Source organism: Carassius gibelio, chromosome A21 (assembly GCF_023724105.1).
Source record: "Carassius gibelio isolate Cgi1373 ecotype wild population from Czech Republic chromosome A21, carGib1.2-hapl.c, whole genome shotgun sequence".
NCBI lineage: Eukaryota > Metazoa > Chordata > Actinopteri > Cypriniformes > Cyprinidae > Carassius > Carassius gibelio.
In genome coordinates, this window is record NC_068391.1 from 13,684,324 (window position 1) to 13,699,025 (window position 14,702).

The following is a 14,702-nucleotide window of genomic DNA, read 5'->3' on the forward strand; positions in this document are numbered from 1 at the left end:
TTCATTATTGAGACTTTAAGACCTGAGGTGAGTCAGAAACAGTAATGAGAGTTGTGAGAAAATATGATGCGTGTCAGATCCGCATGATGTACAGGAGCGGCAGCTTTCATTTATCTTTAATTTAGAATTTAGTGATTGATGAAAGAGATAAAAGTGAAAGTGACGTGACATACAACCAAGTATAGTGACCCATACTCGGAATTCATTCTCTGCATTTAACCCGTCCAAAGTCCACACACACAGGTGTTGAACACACTCCGTGAACACACTCAGTGAACACAGACCCCGAGCAGTGGGCTGCCATTTTTGCTGTGGATCCCGGGGAGCAGTTGGGGGATTGGTGCCTTGCTCAAGAGCACCTCAGTCGTGGTATTGAGGGTGGAGAGAGCACATTCACTCCCCCATCTACAATCCCTGCCGGCCCTAGACTCGACCTCACAACCTGATTGATAACTTCAATTTCAATTTCTGTATGTTTCTGCTGAAGGGCACAGGTAGGCCTAAATATGACATTTATTGTAATGTGTGTGTGTTTGTGTTTGTGTGTGTGTGTTTGTGTTTGTGTTTGTGTGTGTGTGTGTGTGTGTGTGTGTGTGTGTGTGTATATATATATATATATATATATATATATATATATATATATATATATATATATATACATACGTGTGCATGTATGTATGTAAATATGTAGTTATGATAGACTGATAGATGGACAGATGGATGAATGAATATGTAGACAGTTGTATAGATGGATGGACAGGTAGATAGTCAAACAGTTGGGTGGATGAACAGTTAAATAGATAGATGTAAGTGTCGACAGATATATAGATATATTCAATAATAGCATATGTCCTGATGACTGTGATTGACAGGTTAATTAATTGTAGAAAGCAAAATTGTTTCTGGCAACTTTGTCTCATCCTAGTTAGGACATTATGTTAGAGTGATTAATTGGTTGTTTTGTTTTCAGTTGTTCTCTGTGCATATGAAACAGTTCCTCGTTTATTTTAGTTTTCCTGAGTTTCCATGATACAGCCCATCACTCATTTTCCAGGTCGTATGTTAAAGGGAACATGATATAAACATTCTTCTATTATAAAAACTATTTTCATGAACAATTACTTCTCATCCTTCTGCAGTTGTGAAGCTCTTACTGCAACCCAAAATGCTCTTCGCAGTATTTAATATTCAACACACCTGTTTTACACTATTTTTTCACCTGCTGTAGCTCAATTTAAGCAAATTCTCCCACGTTTTTATACTAATAATATTTATTTTCCCTTTTTCATAAAGTCAGCTAAAAGAAGAATAAAAGCAAACAAAGCAGGGCAGGAGTAGTAATGAAAGAAATTGGAAAAAAATGATAACTGCATGGCCAGTCAGCTCTGGAAAGAAGGAGAAGAGAAATAAATTGATGTTGGGGCGAATGAAAAGAGTAGAGAGAAGGGTCAGAGCGGACAGGCATCATTTGGATGTTGGTGGCTGACCCCTAGACCTTTCCTTAATTGTGACATTACTGTGTCTGCTGGTGCTTAACCTTCACTGATGAGTCTTGTGCCCCGTTGGGCCTTCTCGCAGTAGGGTGTGTGTGTTTGTGGCCAGACGTGTGGGAGACCATCTGTCCAACCCTGGGTCACTGTGTCACCTGCAGCTGTAGTGACCAGTGGCGTGAAAATCTACTTCATTAAGGATGCTTCATACTGCCACAGCAAATGTCAACACTTCTGACATCCTTGTTGACTGTATAATTAACATCACTTAAGTTAAAGTGCTGTTGTGCTGAATATTGACATTCATTTGTGGATATTGTTTCTCTACAACTAATGGATTATTACAATATCGTTTTCAATATCGACCAATACTGATAGATTAAAAAGTCCAGTCAAGAGCCTTATAGAGCTCTTATAAAGTTTTCATATGGCACAAATTAAGGGCTAAAAATGTCTGAAATCAGAGCAGAACGTCTTAAATTAATGAAGTCATGGCGTTAAATGTTGAACTCATGGCAGAAAAAGGAATATCTTGAAATTGGCAAATATAGAAAGCGGCTATTAAAATTCTGGCTGTGTAAGCTTATATCATTTACACACTAGACTTTTTAATTAAGCCACCAAACATCACATTGATGAATCACAGAGATGTGAGCTGTGGCACTAAAATACCGGAAAACCCTGGTTGTTGTTTCTATGAAAGTCCATCTTTTATGTATAAATACAACCCCCTCCTCTGGAGCTCCACATGGTGTGGGTGTGTGACTTTGGCGGTACGCGATGCATCAGAGCTCACATGATGAGGAGGTGTTCACACCTTTGTTGATTCAGTTGGTTTTATTCCCACAAGATTCAGCCGTACCCCCCTCGCTCTCGGTGCCCTGCGTTTCTTTGGTTTTCGCTCCTGGAGGTGTTGCCTAGGTAATTGAATTGTTTGGAGGCTGTCGGGTTTCCTGTGGCAGTGTTATTGCAGTCTCTGTGCACTGTTTTGTTGCCATATGCAACATCCAGTATTAATCACCTGTTTACAGCTTTTTAAAACAAGCTGCTGTATGTGTTGATGTGAAGAGAAAGAGACAGTGCTGACAAACGCTTAATACTTTTTACAGCACTCGCAAGCCGGCACTGTATTAATATTCCCCAAGCATTCCATTTGTTCTCTCCTCCTCCTGAACCTCCGAACCTCTCAACATACTTACCAAAAATCAAATGAACTTGCATTGATGGAATGTTTAACATTTAAAATATAACCAAAGGCGATAACGAGTTGTACACTGAGTTCCGATTGGTCTTGTTTCTTTCATCTGTTTGCGTGCCGTATTGTGATTGGTGTTTTCTTTCATGCTTCTATTTAACCCTTCAGCCACCTTTACACAGCAACAAGTATCACATTTTGTGTTGATTCTCATGCACAGCTGACAAAAACAAGAACTGCTGAGTGTTTTGACAACCTGCAAATTTACTCTGTGGCACTTTGTTCAAAATCAAACAGAAACTATTTGTTGCAAATCTACTAAACGCAAAAGTTTGTTAACTGAATAACATCCTATAGTTTCTTTCTTTCTTTCTATAATTATTTATCATTGTTTCGCTTTTTGTATTGTTGTATCATTCTTTGTATTGTATCGTATCGTATCGTTTTGTGTAATTCTTTGTATTGTTGTATCTTTCTTTCTATCATTGTATCATTTACTGTATTTTTCTAACCATCCTTCCATGAATTTCTTCCCATCATCCATTTATGAATTTCTCTTTCCACCCGTCCTCACCCATCCATAATATTTTTCATCCATCTTTGAACTTTTCCATCATTTAACCATCATTTTGACAACTAAAATAAATCTATTGTTTCCCTATTTTAGATTAATTTCCATAATAGAGAATTAAAGTGAATAAAAAGGAGAAAATGAAGGTTAAAAGTGCCCTTATAAAACATACCAAGACGTGAGTGAGGATTTATTGTGAAATGAGAGATACCAAGCCAGTTTGCTTATCAGTCCATCTAGATGGATGGATGGACGGATAGATAGATACAGAATCCTGTCATCTTCCCGATTGTCCTTCAACTTTCTGTTTCACCTTGTCATTATTTAATCTGCCTTTCTCGCTCACTCTATCAATCTCTCGTTGTCCTGCTCAGGTCCCTCCCAGAGTATCTCTCTTTCTCTATTTTCTTCAAGCTAGTTCATCACGATAAAGGCTGTGTGGCCAGAGATCAATTCCTGGACTGACTGACGTGCTCTGATAGATTGGTCTGCATGGGGCGAGCTGGACGCTCCGTTTTTTAACATCGTAACATCAATAGCGCCTAATAGCCTGTAGTCAGGGTCGCAGCGAGTAGGAGAAGAAAAATGCATGCAAGCTAGTTTTGTGAGTGTTATTGTGATTTCCACAGTTGTTCTCTGGTATAATGAATATGTGCACGCACGTTTGAACAGATTTGTGCGCGTGTAAAACTATTGTGATCACAGTGATGTGCAATTAGTGAGATTGAGGGAGCCAAATGAGCATATAAACTCTGTTGCAAGTGGCGCGCTTCATTGATTGATTAATTGACTGACTGCTGCTGGTAAACGACGAAGCCGTGAGTGGCAGGAAGCAATCTATGCTCCGCCACCAATTCCCTGCTTCTACCACATACAGGCCTCTGTGTGCTGAGCTGTTGATGACTGATTAAAAGCTTTGGAAGAATGCCTGATTAGCTGTTGCAGTCTGTTTAAGAGACAAGGACTTTCATTATTTTTGATTAAATATTAGTCAGATAGTCATTTGTTGAGCTACTTGTTCTCCAATTGCTTATTCCTCTTGGTAGACTAATGATGTTTCATTTTTTCTCCACCCACTTTTGTCTCTTTCTCAGGCATCTCTCTTGAGAAGGTATTTGACTACAGTGAGTATTGGGAGGTGACCCGAGGCCTTTATGCTCCGTTTGACTGCACTGCCACCATGAAGTCTGGGAATGCTGATGTCTATGAGAACGAGATCCCAGGCGGCCAGTATACCAATCTCCACTTTCAAGCACACAGTATGGGGCTGGGGAACAAGTTTAAGGAGGTGAAGAAAGCCTATGTAGAGGCCAACAAGCTGCTCGGTGACCTCATCAAAGTGAGCAATTTAATCCTATTTTTAGTTATTTGTGATGGGCTTTGTAGACTTGAGCTCTGTTTTATAGGGATTCACTCGTGCCCATAATGCAACAGTCAAGTTGTCCCATTTGTGACAAACTACAGCCATAATCTTGGATTGATTAATAAGAGATGGGTTAGAAATTACAGCAAAAAATGGGCAAAGATTGACTCCTATGAAGCATTGCAAATGTATTTGTTTATATCATTTTGAATACTTTGTCGAACATTGTATTTTGCTAATTTTTTTTTTTTTTTTACTTTAAATCAAAATTAGCAATTTTATAATTCCCCTCTGAATTCTTTGTAATTCTTCTCTGAGTTGGATTTGCATAGAATTCTTTAATAGGAATTGAATTTAGAGAAAATTAATTTAAAAAAAGCTGTCCGAACCAAGGATCCTTAAAAATATGCAGTCCCTTTTACACTATTCAGTGATTGCCAAATGAGAAATCAGGTCAGCTCATTTCTTATGAAATGTTATAATACTTAAAAGGTTTTAGACATGATGACTCAAATAGAAAAATAATAATGTGCAAACTGTTCTGATAAACTCCTTCAACCCTTCATGTCTGTTATTGCTGATATTAATCCAGATCTTCAGTCTCTCTGAAATCACACAGACATTTACATTTCTGTAGTCTGGTGTCTTTATATGTAATCAGACATCACACATTTTAACTAATTAGGTTGACGTCTCTTCCTCAGATGTTGTTTCCCACGCTTCGTCGAGTCGTGATGTTGTCAAATGCTCACGTTTTATGAGTCATTCCTTTTATTGTCAAGCATGTCCATTTCCCAGTTTGCTGATATTAATCTGATGTTAGAATTCTTCAAAAGTATTTTGTTATAATTAGATTTATTTTATGTCAAATGTAACGTGCAGACATGTAACATCACTTCCTCTATCATACAAAATATTCAGTTCTTATTACACTTTCATCAAAGGTCATTTATTCAAAGACTGCGTTGGACAGCTACCACTTTGAACTCCCTTGGAGGATATAAAATATAGATGATTTTGTCCGAGAGTTTTGCAGTTGTTTTCCTATAATTTTGCACTGGAATAGATTCATTTTACTTGAATTTATTTTTATTTTTTTCTGTCCATACTAGTTCATTTGAAACATCAGTTCCTGGCACATAATCGCTTCAAAACATGGCTTATAGCTTTAAAAAAAATCAGTCATCTGAGAAATCTGTCATAAGATATCATTAACAGCATAGAATCCACTCAAGCCTTTAGTAGGTAGAAACTGATAAAGTAAAATATAAAGAAAAGATAGTTTCATGTCCATGAAAAAATATATATATTTCATATGCAATATATATTTTTAATTTCACAGTTTTTCTTCAATCTGTCCCCCATTTGAATTATTTTATCCTTTACTAGGTTATTTTAAATGTTTCTTTGATGTGGCAAATTAAAATTTGAATGATGATGATGATGATGATAATAGAGAAGTGTTTTATTTATATAGCACCTTTTTAACACTTAATATGACTTTCAGAAATGTTGTTTTCTACTAATAAATATTGCCTTGCGTATTATAATTTTTTTTTTTTTTAAAGTATTTCATATAGTCTCTTGTTTAATATGAGCTCATAAGCTCATAAACACTGCATGTATTATAATTACAAAATAATTCAGCTTTTTAGCTTTATTCATAAAATGTAAAAACTCTAGGAATAACTGTTTCGAATATTAACTGCATTGGAAGATCTGATCACAAATAATGTGATGTGCGACCACGGCTATTCAGCTAGATACTAGATAGTGGAACTAAGTGGTTAAGCAGCATTCAGGCTGGCTCTCTTGACTTGAAATCCAATTTCATATTCTGTACTTCCTGTATAATGTGAAATCTTTTTTAGATGTCTATAATCAGTCCTTTCAGAGATTTAAAACACATTTCACCCCTTCATTGCATTCAAGGTTGGAAGCCAGTCATTTGAGATGAGCAAATATGTGTTATTCCTTAGATTCATGCAGAAGTGCTGGGTTTTTTCCCCGTTTTTCCATCAATGAATGGAACGTTTAAGATTGTTCATACACTGTAATCACGTCACGTGACCACCACGATCAACACAGTTTAAATCGCTCATATGCAGCATTCTCCCAGGTTAAATAGGGCTTAATTATCACCCCCTGCCTTCAGAAGGGTCTCACCCTCACTCTTGAAATCTGCTCACGCTCACAAGATCATGAGCACCGTGGACCCGAGAGCTCCTCTCTGAACCGCAGATTTAATTGCCTGCTTTCCTCTCTCTTTTCTCCTTCCACCTCCTCATCCCTCTTATTCCGTTGCAACCGTCTCAATCTCCAGATGAAATTTAATAAAAATAACTTGCCAAAAAAGAGGGGCAGAAAGAGGGAGCGAATAAATAATCCTGTCCCCGTCTCATATGGCCCAGAGACAGATCAACTGGGAAGAGCTTTAAGCAAAGCTTATCTGTTGTGTTTCAGAGAGGCTCTGACTGATCTCCTGCAATCAAAGGCGTCTGTGAGCGTTTGGTCTCGCCTTGCTGCTTTTCATTTCCCTGGGCTTAATTAAATGATCGGAGATAGTTGGCTTTCTGTTCTCAGAGTCCCCTCGCTGTTAATATTGTCAATATCGTAGGCCGAGCTAACAGTTAGCGCTGGGTTTCATCAGCGCCTCTCCGTTCTCTCTTTCTCCCATTCTTTTTCCCTTTTGTCCTTACGACAAATGTTATCTTCTCCCTTAGCTGTGTTTCTGTTTGCCACTGCACTCGGTCTCCTCTCTAATTCCTAGTTTATATTGGCCAGACGGCCTGAGGGTGGATAAGCCTGGCGGAGAGCTGAGATGTATCGATGGAGGCCTAAGCAAGCATGTCTTTCCTATCTTGCTTATCTGTCCTTCTCTTCTCTTCCCCTTTCTTCAGGTGACACCCTCGTCTAAGATTGTGGGCGATCTGGCGCAGTTCATGGTGCAGAACGCTCTGACTCGGGCAGAGGTGGAGGAGAGAGCGGACGAGTTGTCTTTTCCCCTCTCCGTGGTGGAGTTCCTGCAAGGACACATCGGCATCCCCCATGGAGGTTTCCCGGAGCCCTTCAGGTCAAAGGTACAACCCGCACAGTGCTGCTGAAATACAGTTACTACAATTAAATGTTGTACAGGGTCTAACAGTGGGCAAATTATTCGGTCAGCATTTACTCATCCTCATGTCAAGATATTTTAAATATTTTTTGTCTATACAATGAAAGTTAATGGGGTCCAGTGTTTTGTTTTTTAATACAAACATTTTGATAGTAGGAATAGTGTTTAGGGTTCAAGTTAATAATACTGTAATACTGCCCCAGGGTTAGAAATATGGAATGAATGTCTTGTATGGGGTTGGGATGAATATCAAAGGGTCAGATGAAGGATTAAGAATTGATTATTTAAATGACTAAAGTTGAACTTAAGTTTAAAGAAAAAAGAGAAGGACCTGTTTTGTACAGTATTGCATTAATACGAGTTATTGAACATCTCTGCGGTGAGCAAAATAAGCTTTAGCTCTCTCGCTGAAGATATTCGGTTGATCGCAGTGAAGTCTGCCTTGAGAGGGTTTCCCTACGGTCTCTAGAGTGCATTAACGCTGTGTTGTGCTTGTCAGAGATACGCATGGCAAAACCGTGTCATTCCTTTTGTCTTGAACGCCCCAATTACCCTGCAGCCATTCCAGTGCAAGATTAGCCGTTTCCCTGACAAATGCGTCTCACATCAGAAATGAACAATGCTTGCGTTAAAGCCTCTCCGTGCATGCGTGTGTATGCAGCTAATTTATTTACAACCTCTCTTTTTCAGAATTAGTAGGCCATCTGCTTTGCATATAATTCAGATAACAAACATTTGAGCAAAGTGGCCTTATTTTTTTTTTCCCATCTGTTTTGTAACATTAATATTGTTCATCATTATGCAAGCTTTCGTTTGATTGCATAAAAAGTGTTTTATTTAGGTCTGCGGTGTAGCCTTTGTTTTGATGAATAAAAATGTACATTTTGCCATTTCAAGTTAGATTTTTCTACGCTACTTGCACTTGATTCTTCATCCGCTTAAATTCATTTAAATGAAGCAGTAGGGAGAGATTAATCCTGCTCCTGATAAGGATCGGTTATAAATATTCGCAGATTCATTGCGGGGCTCAGGGGGATTGCCAGCACTCTACATCATCCACTTACAAGCAGATTGAAAATACAACGAGGAAATATACGTTTATTGTGTGTTCAGGCACCTGCTCTTTTCTCAGGTTCTCATCACTTGTTTTTGGCATAGGTTTTGAAGTCTCTTCCCCGTGTGGAAGGGCGTCCTGGAGCCTCCCTGCCCCCCATGGATTTCCAGGTCTTGGAGAAGCAGCTGCGAGACGCTCACGGTGATGAAATCACCCCGGAGGATATGATGTCTGCGGCCATGTACCCCAAAGTGTTCCAGGAGTTCAAAGAATTCACCAGAACCTTTGGCCCTGTGGATTGTCTGGACACTAGACTCTTCCTGGATGGTCCCAAGATTGCTGAAGAGTTCGAGGTGGAAGGATATATATATATATATATATATAACGTTTTCTATTATTAAACCAAAGTAGCATCACATTTTTATTTGCTGTTGCTGTGCCATAAATCTTCCTGTCATCCATGATTGTATGTGTCATTCCTACATTCCAGCCATAAGTTCCTTATTTCCTCTCCTCGTATGTCTGCTGTCTGTCTCAGGTGGAGCTGGAGCGAGGCAAGACGCTTCATATCAAGGCTCTGGCTCTAGGAGACCTTAATAAAGCTGGTCAGAGAGAGGTGTTCTTCGAGCTCAATGGTCAGCTGAGATCTGTTCTGGTCAAAGACACTGTGGCAATGAAGGTGGGTTTTCTTGTTTTATTTTTGGCAGTTTTGCTCCAACTGCTTGAGGGTCGACTGACAAAAGGTCATTTATGTAAACAATGTAAATAAAACTGGTACGTTCATGATTTTATATGTCACGTCTAGCGTCCAGACAGCATTACTGTAAAATTGAGATTTTTCTGTACACATTTTACTATCGCATGAAACCAGCCATTAGTTTTAGTTATGTTATTAAAGTTTCTGATTTTTTAAATGTAGTTTTTATTTCAGTTTTCAGTTTTTGTTTCAGTTTATTTAGCTTGTTTTGGCGATTTAGGCGGCCATAATTAATGTGCTAACTGATATTTGTTAATAAAAAATTGATTGTGTAGCCTTCATATGTATCTCCATACAGTATGTATGTGTTAAATTTCACTTTCAAATTAGTGTAATTGCTGTCTAGTGGCATTTTAATTTTTGTTTTCTAATACACCATGCATAAAAGTAATTAAATTATTATTATTGTGGACATTATATAATTTAGGTAAGTTTTGAAACATTTGGAAAATACAATTAATATATATATATATATATATTTTTTTTTAGGTTTTCGCAGTTATGTTTTAATTTTTTTATTTCTTTTCAATTTAAGTTTCCTAAATAAATACTGAACCAATGCGTTATGTAATAATGTAATGTGTGTGTATATATATATATATATATATATGTGTGTGTGTGTGTGTGTGTGTGTGTGTGTGTGTGTGTGTGTGTGTATATATATATATATCTCAAACACAGATTTAATGGATAAATATAATAAATGTATATAAATATTTATATCAATTTATATAAAATGTATTTAAATTTGTATGGATGTTCTCATAAACAATGTTTATATTGTAGTATCCATGTCACTATACACATTGGTGTCCTCATAAACCATTTACCAGAACACACACACAAATTATCTTATTATATTCAGCATGGATATATTTCTTGGGAATAGTTGTGTAAACGAAACCGATGTCCCTGCTAAATCAATTTTCATGTATTTGTAGGAGATGCATTTCCACCCTAAAGCGCTGAAGGACGTTCGTGGCCAGATTGGGGCTCCCATGCCTGGTAAGGTAGTGGAGGTCAAAGTGAAGCAGGGTCAGCAGGTGGAGAAAGGACAACCGCTCTGCGTCCTCAGTGCCATGAAAATGGAGACGGTGGTGAACTCGCCGCTTTCCGGCACCGTGGCCAAGATCTACGTGACCACCGACAGCACTCTGGAAGGAGACGATCTTATTCTGGAGATCACTGAATAGATATCATGAAGTCCAACAGCAGGGAATAACACATCACCACTGCCAATCCCTGCAAGGCTAAACACACACACACACTCAGTTACATATAAAGTCTGTCAATTTTTTGAAGCAGCATGCATATTAAGGGAGAAAGATTGAGCTTATTTTTACAGAATCTCAAAGAATGATGGATGAATCTGAAAACATTTTAACTTTCAAGCTTGAATACTTTGACTTTAGTGTCATATGTGCTTTTGTGATCCTCAGTCACTTTAGACGTGATGAGGATGTGAGCTAGTCTTATGCTGTTGTCCGAGAAATGTTTGTCAGTCTTTAATTAGTATTAATGAATGTAGTTCAAGTCTAAAAGATTTACACTGAAAATATAACAAGCAATAAATTAATGATAGAAAGAGACATAATTAATTAGATGCATTCCTAGTCACATTAAGTAACAACTTTGGTCGTGATCGTTTACATAAATTATAACTAAAGCACTATAACTGGAAAAAATTGTATTTAAAAAAAAACAAAAAAAACATGCACAATCCTTCCCTTCCCCTTAAAAGTCTTATGGTGCAGACTATCTTACTTGAATTACAAAGTGAAATTCAATTTATTTCAAGACAAATAGCTATGTCACTCGTACCCAACATTCTGACCAATGGCCTGCTTTGTTGCTGGGAAAATAAATGCAAGAATGGATCCGACCTCGTCTCTTGAGTCTTACACTTGAGTTGTGAATCATGTAAAGGTGGAGAATAGTTACCCAGGTGGTTTGGGCTGAAGTGAGCTCCACTGAGGCCGACGAGGATCGATGACTCTATATTCAAGAGCACTTATAGACTCCACAGCAGCTTCACATTGAGTTGGAACACAGGCTTTAGGGGAACGTCCTTTTCCCAGGGCGCGTCTCTTGCTTGTGTACCAATTCCTCTCTTAATGTGAATTTATTTCACTGTCCTGTTACATTCCCCTTTGCAGCAGATGCCTCGTGGCTGCTGTAGTGACACCGAATGGCTTTATTCTCCAGCTTTCTCTAATTTCCCTTGTTGAACACGACTGATGTAATTCATAATAGATAATGAGAGGTTTAATTCAACGGCATTCGAGTAATTGAAAGCACTCAGCCTGAAATCTACGAGACGCACGGCTGTTGGGGCAAAAGAGGTCCATTGGGCTGCGTCTGATATGGTTTTAACAGTCTTGACTCTAAGTAGACCAATTCTTCATGAGGACCAATAGCCTGCACCGTGGATATCTTCTCATCGTTCATCATAGCATCCCAAGGTGGAGACTAGAGCGTGGTGTTTTATCCGTGTGAACCATACAGGCCCATAAATGTGATGATCGTCCCTTTAAATGGATGTTGCCATTAAAATGGAGCTAATGTTTTTTAGATGTAGATTTTACACCGCAGTCATCTCAGTTTACACGAGCACAGCACAAAGGACTTTATCGTGACAGGCACAAAACTAGAGGATTTGTTGGGAGAGGGAAGCTTCCTGTTGGCTTTTGGACTTTTATTTGGTTCCCACATCAAGTCATCTCTGGAGAACCATTCGTAGTTCAGCTCTGACAGCGCAGTCAAGCCAGCAACCCTCTCTGCGGTTCCATGAGGGTTTTTGAGTCGAGAAGTGGTTGATGCTTGGCTTTGTTTCATGCCACCAATACAACAATTCAGTATTTATCAAAGTTGTTGTTAAATGGGTCATGCGTCTTAATATAGCATCGTACATTGCTGATGAATAGGTACTTGACATTAACTCAAACAGTTGAATTTCGACAGGGTAAATATTTCTGTGCATAGATTGTCACTGTTTTTTTGAAATTGGGATTCTTCTGAAGGGAATTGGAACTAATTTGTGTGACATTTCGGATCTGATGCCTTTAATGGCATTCGTTATCTTTCCATTTGAATGCCGGTTTTTCTGTGAAGTTCATCTCTTTCGATCTGTTTTGATAATGAGAAATATAGCATATGCAAATACTAATGCACCATACCCTTGTGTGTGTTCTTTTATCATTGAAAAATGTTGGAGAAAATATATATAAATAAAAGGAATATAACCGTCTGTCTCCAGTGTCCTGTTTGATATTTTAGAATTTTGTGCATCTAAATCAATAATAAAACATGTGGTGATGCAATTGTTCGATTTGCACTCTCAAGTAGTCAATATACATGTGATTATGCAAACCACAATGTAAAAATAGCTTGACATGATGCTTTTATGAATCGTTGTTTGAGTGGGTTCCATTCAGCTCAATATCTGTGATCAGGTGATCTCATGACATCACATGCCATTGATTGTCCGTCTATCTGCTACATGTGGCTCAAGAAACCATCTGTAATGGAAGATCCATCATGTGAATAATTATGTTCATTAGCTTCTTAGAGTCTTCTGATTAGGGATAGTTAGCCTGCCAACAATACTGCTGACTGATGGCTCCATATTGGTGCGCTTGTGGCAAAACGCGGTATAGGATTGTGGGATAATGTAGGAAAGATGGATGGAGCCCTGTGCATCCATATGCTCATTCTGTTCAGGCAGCGAGTGTGCGGTGAGTTGATTCGCTCAGCTGATGGATTGATATTGGATGAAACTCTGCAGGGTTTGTTTTTTTGTGTTGGTCAGTCTCATATATGATGGATCTCATGTTGACAGTAGGGGTGTTTAATTGGGGGAAGAATGACTCGGAAGCATTAAATAAAATCTCATTTTTTTTTATGAGACATACCAATATGACCCAACTGTAGGTGTGAATGTGGCATATGTCCTTGAAAAAAAAAAAAACAGTGGATTATGTCTTTATTAGCTGCTCTTCGGGAGCAGAGAGTTTAACTTGTGGCATTTTGCAGTTATTGAGGCACTTTGACAGTCTTATCAGCAGATGTATGAATCAATGTTCTCTGCCTGGGCCTGTCAATCCCACAATCCTATTTTTATTGCCCAGCTTTCATCATCTTTTTTTTTTTTTTTTTTCTCTCTGCTTCATGGTTTGCTGTCTGTTTCTTTCTCTCTCGCTAGTCTTTTATCACTATAACCCTGAAGGCCACCAGATAATTGCACGTTCCTTCCAGCTGTTAAAGCTCTGTTTAAAAAGGTTATCGTGTATTCAGGGAAAGCATTGGTATCCTTGCATGTACCTGGCTGTAGGTACAGTTGTGAATTAGATATGAACATTCACAGTCTAGTCTCGCCACTCTGTAATACCATAGTGTCACAAAATATTCCTAAGCTTTATGTAATTCTGGCCATTGGGTTGTCCTACACGTCCCTCCTGCATACATGAGTCTCAAATAAGCCACAATCAATACCGGAGTCATCCTGCAATGCTAATGTCCAAGAAGCCCTTTTACTGGTCATCTAAATGTGCATACTTCCCTGTCTCATGTCATACAGTAAGCAAACAAAACCCGGATGACCGATGTACTGTACTGCTGAAATTTTGAAGGATGCAACCAGTGGATGCTTTGCTATCCCATAAGACCACAGGAGCTGAGGAACTGTCAGGTCTTGTTGAAAAACAAGTTGGTGGAAAAATGGGTGGACTCTTTTAAAGTGTATGTGCCTAGAAAGTTGTTCGTCAAGGTTAAATTTGACTTTAACATTTTACATTTTTGTGGTTTTAGTTTGTCGTAACTCAAAAATCAGGAGTCAAAGGCAGAGTTATACCCAAGAATATGTTTTGATTTATTGCCCAGACTTTTTTAGGTATCATACTATACAATCTGTTAAAATAAAGTTTGTATAGAGATTGTTTGCCCAAAAATGAAAACTCATCACTCATTCTCATGTACTAAACCTGTAGGAATTTCTTTCTTCTTGTGAACACAAAATAATATAATTTTGAAGAATATTGGTAATATACAGTTGGGTGAGTAAAGGATGACAGAATTGTAATTTTTGGGTGAATTAACCCAAAAGACAAATTTGTAAGACATTATGCTCATATCTTGCAGTTTATGTGTTTTTAATAATTT

The 14,702-nt window shown here is 38.2% G+C and overlaps 1 protein-coding gene across 1 annotated transcript in view; it reads left to right on the forward strand.

Annotated features, from left to right (window-relative positions):
• pcxa (pyruvate carboxylase a) overlaps positions 1-12,792 on the forward strand; it is a 101,158-nt gene extending 88,366 nt beyond the window's left edge. Inside the window, exons 17-21 of the mRNA XM_052537745.1 lie at positions 4,351-4,595; positions 7,520-7,699; positions 8,893-9,141; positions 9,327-9,467; positions 10,487-12,792. Coding sequence (XP_052393705.1) covers positions 4,351-4,595; positions 7,520-7,699; positions 8,893-9,141; positions 9,327-9,467; positions 10,487-10,738 — 1,067 coding nt within the window. The 3' untranslated portion in view covers positions 10,739-12,792. The remainder of the gene's footprint in view (positions 1-4,350; positions 4,596-7,519; positions 7,700-8,892; positions 9,142-9,326; positions 9,468-10,486) is intronic.
• The last annotated feature ends 1,910 nt before the right edge of the window (positions 12,793-14,702 follow it).